This window comes from Odontesthes bonariensis, chromosome 5 (genome assembly GCF_027942865.1).
Source record: "Odontesthes bonariensis isolate fOdoBon6 chromosome 5, fOdoBon6.hap1, whole genome shotgun sequence".
Taxonomy (NCBI): Eukaryota; Metazoa; Chordata; class Actinopteri; order Atheriniformes; family Atherinopsidae; genus Odontesthes; species Odontesthes bonariensis.
The window spans coordinates 6,794,124-6,806,635 of NC_134510.1; the positions used below are offsets into that span (position 1 = coordinate 6,794,124).

The following is a 12,512-nucleotide window of genomic DNA, read 5'->3' on the forward strand; positions in this document are numbered from 1 at the left end:
CCAACCAACTCTAACTAAACCATGAATATATATAACCGCAGAGCGGTGAAATAGAGCAACAAGCTGACAAGTTGGAATACTAGAATTATTTTAGTCGGAGCATGACCTGTTGAAACGCCTCCCAGTTAATTTTGAATAAGAAATTGGATTGATGGTGTATATTGACTCTTATTTTTTTTCCTTTCCATTATTACAGACCATGAAATATCACAGTGGACATGTTACATAAGATCATGTCTTTTCCAAACACCTATAGACGGACCTGCTGGAATGTTCTGATTTTGTACGAGTATGAAACTTTTGCACATCAATCACAGTACAAAATGTTCAATTTAAATGTAAATGTATTTTATTTATACAGCCCTTTACAGACAATCCTTACGATGTACCAAAGTGCTTTACAACAATCAATGTTCCGTAAAGCAAGTTAACTCAAACACAAACATTTTTGCTTTCCCTTTGTTCTTATTTTCTATTATACTTTTCTACTTTTTCTGTTCTACTAGATAATCTGTGGATACGACATCATTTACTCTGATTTTATGGGTTATGCTCGGAATTTCCCTTCTGATAACAAAATACACTTTGTTGCTATTTAGGAAACAGGCTCTACACACAAAGTGGAATGACTGGAGAACGGGGGAAAAGAACAGTTTGATTGCAAAAAAAGGAAATGCAGTGTTATTTATTTGGAAATATTTTGGCTGCAGTGAACATGTTAACCAAAATAATACTTGGTGGGGAAAACATGATGTGCTGCCCCCCAATATCACCTCAGGGAACTATGTTATTAACTTGTTGTTTTAAAGGCAGTTGTATAAAACTAAAGTTGAGGCTAAAAAAGTAACAAGATTCAAAAGTTTCAGCTTTTTGAAATTCTGTTTATTTTGTTGAGCCCCTGTCCTAGTCTTTCTAAAGTGATTCATTATTCAAGTCACTTTTGTATTTTCCCATTTGCTGTATATTTTCATCTCACTGTATCAAAAAAAATATGATATGCAGAATGTTTATTATTCCATATCATGTAGCACCACTGTCAACTTTGTCTATACACACGATGAAAGAAAATACATGTTAAGCTGGGGGGCCAGAACAAATGTTGCTATTTATTTATGTATTTAAATCACAACTGCACATCTGTAGCCTGAAGTACTTGGATGCTAATTGCTGGACAAGGTCCAAAGACTGATGAAATGATTGGGGAGTACAACAGCTGTGTTGGAAGTTAAGCTTCTTTTCATTCAATATTTATACATTATTACATTACATTACGGTCATTTTGCAGACGCTATCCAATCCAAAGTGACTTACAATAAATGTGTTCCACATCGGTAGGCAAAAGAACTTCAGGTCACATATATACTGGTCATTATAAACTTTGTTGTTCAATTTCTAATCATAACATAAAGGGAGATTTTGGGCACCTCTAAGAAGAATGCAGTTGTCCACATGTCAGGTTTCCATTGCCTCTCATTTGCGCTTAAAATATCTGAAGAAGCTATGATGAGTGGAACAGGTGAAATAAAAATTTAATTGTGAATTGTTTCTGGCCTGGCAGAGATTAAAATTACGTTATTCACCAGTTGTTTCTAGCCTGAGCCGGCAAGTAATAAAGTCATGCGACTAACCAATGTTTTGAATAAAATGTCTCAGATATTCTCTGAGATAAAGTAATGCCTGAAAAGGATCTCAGTTTTGCTCATGTGGATGTCCACTGAGGTTATTTTATTTGTACTGTTTCCAGTTAGGACAACTGCTTCTTCTACTGAATTACAACTACTGGCAATGTAACCTATACCGCCACAACCTCGTATGTTCATTTTAAACCACTCTATGGAAATATGTCTGGTTCACATTTCTTTGTTTGCCGCTTTATAGAAAACTTTTTCAAAATCAAAAGAGCTCATATTTTCTTCTCTAACCCAGCTATTGACATAATTTATTTTTTCTGTTTGTAGAATGATTGAAGGCAGAACCCAAAGCATACAGTATCAGTAATTCTAATTAATAATAGATCTAAATGAAGAAGTTTATTTGAAAACATTTGCAGAGAGGAAATTGACATAGGACCCGAGATGCATGCGGACAGAAACAGAAAAGAAGTTAACAAGAACTGAACCTGTACGTAAGGATGATATGCCTGACACTTACTGCAGCATTCTGTACAAAAATCTGAAAGATTTCAGTTTGTTCCTGTAAATGAAGAATCTTCCTCGCAAACCAGAGTAAGTCATGGAGTTCCTCAGGGTTCTGTGCTTGGACCGATTCTTTTCATTTTATACATGCTTCCATTAGGTAACATTATTAGACAGCATGGCATAAATTTCCATTGCTATGCTAATGATACTCAGTTGTACTAATCTATAAAACCAGATGAGCCCAATAGGTTGGTCAGACTACAAGCATGTCTTAAAGACATAAAGACCTGGATGACTCGGAACTGTCTGCTTCTAAATTCAGACAAAACTGAAGTCGTTATCTTTGGACCTGAGCGTTTCAGGGAGAAATTGTCTAGCTATATAGTTACTCGATGGTATTTCCTTGGCTTCTCTACTACAGTGAGGAACCTTGGAGTTATTTTTGACCAGAATTTATCATTTGACTCACATATAAAACAGGTTTCTAGGACTGCCTCCTTTCACCATCGTAATATTGTTAAAATCAGGAACATCTTGTCTCAGAGTGATGCAGAAAAACTAGTCCATGCATTTGTTACTTCAAGATTGGACTACTGTAATTCTTTATTATTGGGCTGTCCCACATATTCTCTGAAAAGCCTTCAGTTGATCCAAAATGCTGCAGCCAGAGTTTTGATGAGAACTATCAGGAGAGATCATATTTCTCCAGTTTTAGCTTCTCTTCATTGGCTCCCTGTTAAATTCAGAATAGAATTTAAGATTCTTCTCCTCACATATAAAACTCTTAATGACCAAGCTCCATCATATCTTAAAGATCTCATGATAAGATATTTTCCTAACAGAGCACTTCGTACCCAAACTGCAGGTTTACTTGAGGTTCCCAGAGTTTCTAAAAGTAGAATGGGAGGCAGAGCCTTCAGTTATCAGGCCCCTCTCTTGTGGAATAAGCTGCCTGTAAATGTCTGGGATGCAGACACCCTTTCCACTTTTAAGATCAGGCTTAAAACTTTCCTTTTTGATAAAGCTTATAGTTAGGGATGGCTCAGGGGATCCTGAAACATCCCATAGTTAAGCTGCTATAGGCCTAGACTGCTGGGGGGCCTCATCTGTCACACCTTTCCTCACTTTACTCTCTTTTTCCCCATTTAATTTCTCAAATGATATTATGTACATGTGACATTATTGTGGTCATTAACTCGTGTTTCCCGGTTCCAACAGATATCCTTTGAATGGTGTTACGGTGTTTTTTTCCCCTCTTTTCTGTCTTCTCAAATCCCAGCTGGTCGAGGCGGATGGCCACCCTTCCTGAGTCTGGTTCTGCCAGAGGTTTCTTCCTGTTAAAAGGGAGTCGTTTCTCTCCACGGTCGCCTCAGGCACGCTCAGGCCGGGAGATTGGACTGAAGACAAGTTTCGGTGCAATCTGTTGGTTTCCTTAGCTTGGAAATTGTTTTTGAATTGGCTCTATATGAATGAATTGGATTATTTTGAAATTAATTATGATTACAATGAATTGAACTCCAATTGGCTTGAATTGGACTATATTATTTAAGTGCCTTAAGTGCATTTGTTGTAATTTGGCACTATATAAATAGACTGAATTGAATAGAAAAAATGTTAGATAGAGGTAGCCATTAGTTCTGGCATCCCTGGGAGCAACTATTAGCATTGTAGCATCTTTCGGTTCATGACCTCACTGTATGTTCTTGTGTAGGCAATATATAAGATGGTGTCCTCAGTGATGAAGATGCCTGAGGACGAGTCAACACCTGAGAAGAGGACAGAGAAGATTTTCAGGCAGATGGACACCAACAGAGACGGTAAGCTACGCTCATTTACTTCTATGAGAGTAGACGCACATTTAGTTCAACAGTAAACTTAATATTCCGGAAATAAATATGTGAACTTCATGTACTGGTTTCAGACTATTGAGAAAGCAGCGTGCATGGAAAACATGCGTCTCCTCGAACAGTTAATTGCTTCTCCCTGGAAGCCTGAGTAGTTAACCACAAACGTTACTTTGTACAAAAGTACCAAACCAAGTTTTGAAGATTTTTGATCATTGTGAAATTCTGGCATTCTTAAACCTAAACAATGGCCTTATCTCATACTGAGAGATGCTCAAAGACAACCGTTGTCATGGTTTTGTGAACAAAGATAGCTTGCAATGATTTTCTGATATTGTCAGAAATTTAGGATGATCAACTAGCTGTGTCTGCTGCTATGACCTACATCTACTAATCAATCAATTGGAACACAGCATGGAGTGACGTATTGGTCAATGTGATGCTGGTGGCCTTGTGTGACAACCAAAACAAAGCTGAACAATGCAGATGGAAGCCAAATGTAACTAAACTTATCTTTTGCAATCCAAACCAAGAGGTAAATCTGGTTGAACTATGGCAGCACAGGTCTTGTCTGTATTATGTGTCCTTCAGTTCAGACCATGACCACACAAAAGAGTAGTTTAGTTCAACAATAAACTGTTTAAGTAGCACGGAACAAACCAAGGGTGGAATTACAACTTCTAAGCCTGTCACAAACCAGTAAACACATGAAAACACTGTAGTGTGTTAGTCATTTATCAGCTTTACATCACTGTGGCGCATCAAATCTGTGTTGCTCTTTACAGTGTCAGCCTAATATGATTTAGCAGGTATCATCATAATACAGTCAGCACTCAGCACACATCAAAAATTATGTCGTAGCCAAGATCCTCAAATGCTTGTCACACTGTGGCTGGCAGTGAACTTACATGACGGGTAAAATCACATAATGTGTAGCTGCCATCTGTATGGAAATCACGGGGTGGGCTCAGGAAGATGTTCATTCATTTCACCACTTCGTTTTCAAATATAGCTAATAACTTAAAACTCTAACATCCAAAGAAAAGCACAACATCCGGGAAATCATAAGTTCAGTTGAGTTTTATTTTTGTAGCGCCAAATCACAACAAAATGTCATCTCAAGCCACTTTAAATATTCAGTCCAATTCAAGCCAATTACAATCCAACTGATTGTAATGTAATTCAAATCTGTTTAAATACAATCCATTAAATTCAAAATTCATCCAATTCACACAGAGCCCGTTGAAAAAAAAAAGTTGCCTAGCTAACAACAGATTGCATCGAAACTTCTCTTTGATACAATCCCCCATCCTGAGCGTGCACGAGAGAACGGTGGAAAGAAAAAAGAATCAACCTTTTAACAGGAAGAAACCTCTGGCAGAACCAGATTCAGGGAGGGTGGCCATCTGTATCACCCAGGTGGGGGTTCAGAGGACAGGAAAGAGGGGACAACAAACACCATAACACCAAGCCAGGGATACCTGCTGAGACAGAGAAACAAGTTAATGACAACAATGATCCCCGGGCACTATGAATGGCTGCCCACCGCTCCAGTGTATGGCATCTGTCTCTGGGAGTGTGTAACCCTGTACATGTGCATGTGTGTGTGCCAACCTGGATGGGTTAAATGCGGAGGAGAAATTTTGTGTATTTCCCTGTACATGACAATAAATCTGATCTTGATCTTAATCTTAATCGTAATGATGTTGTATGTACATGGAGAGTAAAGAGACAGAGGTGCATCATGGTCCCCCAGCAGTACAGGCCCATAGCAGCATAACTATGGGATGTTTCAGAGTCACCTGAGCTGTCCCTAACTATAAGCTTTATGAAATAGGAAAGTTTTAACCCTAATCTTAAGAGTAGAGAAGGTGTCTGCTTCTACTGGCAGCTGGTTCCACAGAGAGGGCCCTGATAACTGAAGGCTCTGCCTCCCATTCTACTTTTAGAAACTCTAAGAGTAGACTTGCAGTCTGAGAGCAAAGAGCTCTGTTGGGAAAATATCCAACTATGAGATTTTTAAGATATGATGGAGCTCGGTCATTAAGAGCTTCATACGCAAAGAGGAGAATTTAACAGGGAGCCAATGAGGAGAAGCTAAAACTGGAGAAATATGATCTCTTCTTTTAGTTCTCATCAGAAGTCTGAGTGCAGCATCTTGGAAAATATCAACATGTTATCTGATAGAGAAGAGAGTGACCATCCGCCTCGGATTATTATCTAAAAATCTAGCATCAGCAATGCATTGGGTCTAAATTACATGAGTAGCTCGCATGTCTGTGCACAAGCGGTTGATACTAAATGCTGAAAATATAACTTTCACTTCACTGTAGAAAACTTGTCTTCGTCTTCTCATAGACTAGTCTTGTCTTAGTCTGTCTTAGACACACCCAATTTAAAATGACGTCAGATGACCTGTAAGTCAGTGCTTTCTTTCATTCATATTTTACTCAAAGTCTCACATTTTTCAGAGATGGGGTTGTGTCGTTTACGAGCTACTACGTTACACACAACTGGACTAAAGTTACTTAATTTGCACCTTCATACAACAATAACTCCAGCAGAGACACAGACAGATGGAAGAAAGGTGGACAAGAAGAAATCACTATGTAGTATAGGAAGGTGGGGTAATGACAGTTTTGAAGAGGAAGAGAAGAAGTGAAAAGGAACAAGAGGAGTATCAGCACAACAATGAAATCAACACAGAGTGTGCTGACTGGTATATGGAAATGTGTTGTATTTACTTGGCTTTTTCTGATGAGATGCAGCATGACTATGCCTGTGGTAGAAAAAAGAAGCCATCTCAACACCACCACCTGTTGGAGAGAGTCAAACACAACTGTGATGCACCGATTGAGGTGATGAGAGCTCTTTAGAAAAGAGAGAATCTATAAAAAAAAATCTTGAAAACTTTGCTGGACTGAACTCAGTCACTGCTCCCAGCAGGTTTCAGGTAAATAGATGAGGTGTTACTTTTAAGTTGAATGGCCTAATATGGACAGGTCAGTGTCACAACACATAAAGCCTACTAAAAAAAGAACTTGAAACCAACGTGAACAAGTGTCCTTCTGCGCATTGAAATGACCAAAAGATGTTTTTTTTTGTATGTTACAGGCAAGTTGTCTCTGGAGGAGTTCATCAAAGGAGCAAAGAGCGACCCCTCCATTGTCCGCCTGTTGCAGTGTGACCCCAGCAGCGCTGGACAGTTCTAAACCTGAAGCACCAAAGCAATCTGTAAGGCTCAGATTCAGCAACTTCTACAAAGTTCACTTAACTTTTTAGAGTGGTTGGAGTAAAGGTGATTAAACTTCAGGTTATAAAACATGAGTGCAGTGATGTGCCCATGGTTCAGAGTCGTCCAGGCCTTACCGCTGTGCTGATGTAACAGAGTTAACAAAGTTCATTCTCCCACCAATGGTTGTGCCTCCCATGCAGAGAAGAGTCCTACTGGAGGGAATCTATTCAGAGGCTTTTTGCTCTGCAGGATGTAGGATGGGTCATTCACAATGGCACTGGCTTTGTGACTATATGTAGTTTATGATATAAGACGCTTTGTTGGTGGCATGGTATTTTTAGAGTAATTATTAAAGGTGATGATGCACAGAAATGCTTCTTTTTAAAGCCCTCATGTTTAAGATATGAATGGGCTAACAGTTACCGCTTCAGTCTCTCGTCTTGTCCACCTTGACGGGAGAAATAAAGGTTTATTTGGAAAGTTTGCTAGTTGGACTTATCCATCCATCCATCCATTTTCTATACCCGCTTAATCCGTCGGTCGGATCGCGGGGGGGGCTGGAGCCTATCCCAGCGCTCATCGGGCGAGAGGCGGGGTACACCCTGGACAGGTCGCCAATCCATCACAAGGCCACACAGAGAAAAATGAGACAAACAACCATGCACACGCTCACACTCACTCCTAGGGACAATTTTAGAGACACCAATTAACCTAACATGCATGTTTTTGGACAGTGGGAGAAAGCCGGAGTTCCCGGAGAGAACCCACGCATACACGGGGAGAACATGCAAACTCCACACAGAAAGACGCCAGCCGGGAATATTCTCATATATTACTGACAACAAACTTAGCTAAGTTCAACAACTTGCTTAGTTAGCATTCGCTCACACTACATTTTGATGTTCCTCTTATAAATGATGAGAAATCAGCCAATTTGTGCCAACAGTAAAGAGTTTACTGCAGGAGCTGGTTCTCTGAACTATGTCTGTGAGTTCTGCTGAGGCTAAGAGTCATACTGTCGCTGAGATTATGACTGCATCTGTGTGATGACACAATGCCACTGTGACTTTAGCCATGTAGATTATGAAAGTGATAAATTAGGGTATAGTGGCTGTAACACTAACTATACGCAGTGACTGTATGTATGCAAAGGGGGTTAGAGATCAGCCAGGGGACCCATGATGGGCAATCTTCTGGGAGTGAGATAAGTTTAGTGAGCATATATCAGGTGAAATTTTTTAAACAGGGATACATGAGGGAAGCAAAAAGACAGTCCATCAATTAAAATCCGGTTCCAGTTCTGGGAGAGGTGTAACCACGGTTGTTTGTCCATCTGGGGGAGAAAAAAAAAGGTTACAGCACTGCAAGCCACAACCACAAGAAACAAGCAATAAATGTTGCATCATTTCTCCTTTCTTATTTGCAGAGGGTTTCGCTTCAATGCCAGTGTGTATATTCAAACACACCAAATCTTTAAAGGGATTAGTGAAAATGCAAGATATTTTTATAGCAAAGTAGCGCAAGGAAACACACAACCTCCCAGATGTATAAGCTTCCTATAGGCGATGCTGCAAAAGAATGAATATCTGTGCCCCATGATCATTTAGAATTGCTGTACAATGCACAGTCAACATTTTCCTTTTATGTTAAGGCAAGGCAAGGCATCTTTATTTATATAGCGCATTTCATACCACAGGCAACTCAATGTGCAAATCAGTTAAATGTTAAATCAGAAATGAAAATGTTCACATTTTTTGCACATGTGCATGGGGAACATTTTCATGCTGGGGATTGAACCTCACCACAGCAACCGCTAATTTAATTAGAAAGGCAAAAAGGCAGAGTGTCGTTTGACTCTGGGGTCTTGTGGGTGTTCTGCTAGTATTGGGTGCAGTTGGCATGGTTCACCTAAGTCACATCTAGGAGATGTGGGATGCCTACTAGTTTACCATTTTCTACACAAGTCAGTATATTCTTCAATTTCATCGTTATGTTATGAAAAGCATTTTATTCAAATGAATACATGCATACATAGAAAAAAGGAACAAAATGTGATCTAAAATACTAACAATCTATGAGGTTTATTATGTGATACAAATGCCCAACATATTGACACCAGTGTCACTAATCTGAGCCTTTTTTTTCTGTATTTGTTTCTTCACAGTGCTTCTTAGGGTGACTCTAAATACCTGTAACTCTCCACTATGGAACAGACTGATGATGAAGAATGACAAGATGAAGATGATGAAGAAGTCAAGCCTTCAATATGAATTGGAGGACTTTCAAAGATGGGCACAGGAGCAACATTTTCTAGTCGCCACCCCCCCCCCCCCCCAAAAAAAAAGAAGCTGTGTATCTAAACTCTTTACACTTCAGCAAAGACTGATCTCTCATCACATAATCCAACCACTCAGACTGCAGTTGAATCCCTCAATTTCTCCTATAGGCATGTTAAAGTATAAAGAAGGTTTACAGTGGGTTGTATATATGCAGTATAAACTGGAGTCTCTGTATCAGTGTCTTTGCTCGGCTCTCTGTACTCTCTGAGGCTCCGACCGAGGCTATTCCGAGTCTCTATCACTCTAACATGTAAGACAGACAGACTGTGTGCATGAGACTTTAAAAGAGACCCGATGGTGTTGAGTAACAGGACGCACTGTAGGTGAGATGGTTTAATCTGCAGAGAGGACCTGTGAAGTTTGACCTTCACTCAGACAGAGTACTGCTTTCTGTTTCTTCTTTTCTACTGTGAGAATGTGTCTGGGTTTCTGCAAACTTGATAGACCTTCTTTAAATTTTGCTGGGACAAAAAGAACATGTAATATTATGCTCCTATGCATATGCGCCCTAATCAGTAGTTAGATTTAGTCAAGTTTCACTGATGTAATGAAGGATGAAGAGCTTCCCTCTCTCTATTATCAGTTCCTGTGTGTTGTTTTTTTTTTTTTCATATCAGTAACAACAGCAAGAGTTGTTACTGCACTCTAGCTTGTAATAGAAACGTAGTCTTTACAGGTATTTGAATATAGTGAAGATATTTTAAAGTGCACCTAAAATTGTTTGATAAATCCACATAGTCCTGAATGCTCAATTCAGAGCAAACGTTGTGAAATAATAACAGAAAATGTTTGTTTATTTAAGCTGTTGCCGAATTATCAAGCATGCAAACCAGACTTTGTTTTTGTGAATAACAACGGCGCACTCCCTCACGCTCACTTCTAGGTGTTTTTAAGTGCTGCATGTTGAATTAGCCGTCGGGTACAGGGGTGCGTGGACTAACATAACACTTATGCACGTGACTTAACTCGCATGTGTGTTTTTCTTTTTAATGTTAGATTGTTGATATCAAACAGCCAGTCCAGTGACATGCTGTTGGTCACACATGAGTGTAGGTGTTAGCATCTCGCTAAATGGCAAAAAGAGGGTTCACCTCCCATTGTTTTCCTTATTGCCCTTTTTTAGTTTAGTTTCAGTAGAGGGTGGGGGGGGGGGGGGTCGTGTAAGACATTTTAAGAAACTTCAAGAAGAATCCGCATGACCCCGAGCGGGAAACCGAGCAGCAAAGCTGTTTCTCTAAGCTCATTGTTTTCCAATGACAAAAGCTTTGAATGTTTAAAAAAAAAAAAAAAAAAAAAAAAAAAAAACTGCTGTTTGTTTTTTCTTTTTTATAAAAAAGAAAAGATGCAGACCAACAAACATAGAATCATAACTACTGCAATGATACTTTCACAATGTGTCGCTTTTATTGTTTATATACAGATCTATATATATATATATATATATATAGATCTATATATATGTATATGAATAATTTTTTTCTTGGATAAAAAAGTTGTCAGGTGTAACATTTCTGTTCAAAACACATTAGCGAATTGTGATCAAGTGCCAAATAAACACAAAAAAGTATTGTATAAATTTATACTGTACAATTGTTATATGTTGAACAAAATGTTTGTAATTGTTGCATTTTGTAGATTTTTGGATGATATCCTGTATTTAGTGACTGCAGTTTTGGAGCACGGGATTCTGTTTTTTGGTCAATTTAAAAGGCAAGAATTAAATTTCCGATATATATTGTGTGCAAGTATTCATCTGGTGTCTGGGTAATTGTATGATATTGTGGGTTTTAGCTTACAGGTGTGTGTGTGTGTGTGTGTGTGTGTGTGTGTGTGTGTGTGTGTGTGTGTGTGTGTGTGTGTGTGTGTGTGTGTGTGTGTGTGTGTGTGTGTGTGTGTGTGTGGTGGCTAATACGTGGAAGACAAAGTGCTTTGGTGATTTTGAGATGTAACAGTGTCATTGTTACAGTTTGTCAACACAAGTTGAGTTTACTTTTCAAATGTAAAAAGACCCACTTAACACTGAATTCTTTGAAAACATCAAAACAATTACACTAATAAATGTTTCTAAAATATTTTCTGTAGACAGAGCTTTCATACCATTCATTAAATCTAGAATATTTTGCTATCATTATGTGGGGTCGTGCTCCAATTAGAGCATATATTGACATATTAATTTGCCAAATCCGGACATTAGAATATTAACAAAAGTCCTTTACATACATATAAATGACTAACATTCCAAAAATTTACACAACAGAAATAATGTAGCAGAGCATGTTCCACCAAGATGGAATGTTTTTTTGTTTTGACACTATCAAACTCAGTGGGTTAATATATTATATACTGGCTGTTATGTCACCCTTCTTCTTCTTTCTAAAGAAGCCTGTCAGCATTGTTCTTTGAGTCTCGTTGTTCAAATTTCTGCTATGAACATTAAAAATGACCTCCTTATGCAGATCATTTATTTGCTTTTGTGACGGACCCACTGACACTTATTCCGCACTTGATCGACACAATTTATATTCTAAACTCTCAGGCAATGAAATTGAATCAATCTGGGTCCGTACCTTTATACATCATTTGCGTCAAAGACGGAGTCAAATGATCCTTTGGGGAATCGTGTGCAGAAAAACTGACAGCAGTTGTCCAACTGAATTATATACTAATAATACTGCCTATCACAGAACCATCCTCCCTCCTTAAAAGGCAAGGTGTCATAGTCAAACGGAGGAAAGAAGGCAGGACCATATTCAGCAAATTGTTTGTTCCTAATGAAGAGGGAGGTCTAGATCTGCCAGGATTGTATGGTCTATAAATCAAAATGCCAAAATAAAACAAATTAGACTGATTACACACTGCAATGAAGTTCTGTACACAACTTGATGATACGGGTTGTTCGTCTCAGCCGGACAACACAACAAATTCACCTCAGGAAGGTATGGACCACGGTACACTG

General features: G+C 38.8%; 1 protein-coding gene across 2 annotated transcripts in view; it reads left to right on the forward strand.

Moving 5' to 3' along the window:
* The window catches only part of ncalda (neurocalcin delta a), an 89,633-nt gene extending 77,617 nt beyond the window's left edge, over window positions 1-12,016 (forward strand). For both annotated transcript variants that reach the window (XM_075464702.1, XM_075464701.1), the window contains 3 exons: window positions 3,850-3,955; window positions 7,097-7,216; window positions 9,382-12,016. In XM_075464702.1, the coding sequence (XP_075320817.1) occupies window positions 3,850-3,955; window positions 7,097-7,194 (204 nt within the window). In that variant the 3' untranslated portion in view covers window positions 7,195-7,216; window positions 9,382-12,016. The remainder of the gene's footprint in view (window positions 1-3,849; window positions 3,956-7,096; window positions 7,217-9,381) is intronic.
* Window positions 12,017-12,512: the final 496 nt, after the last annotated feature.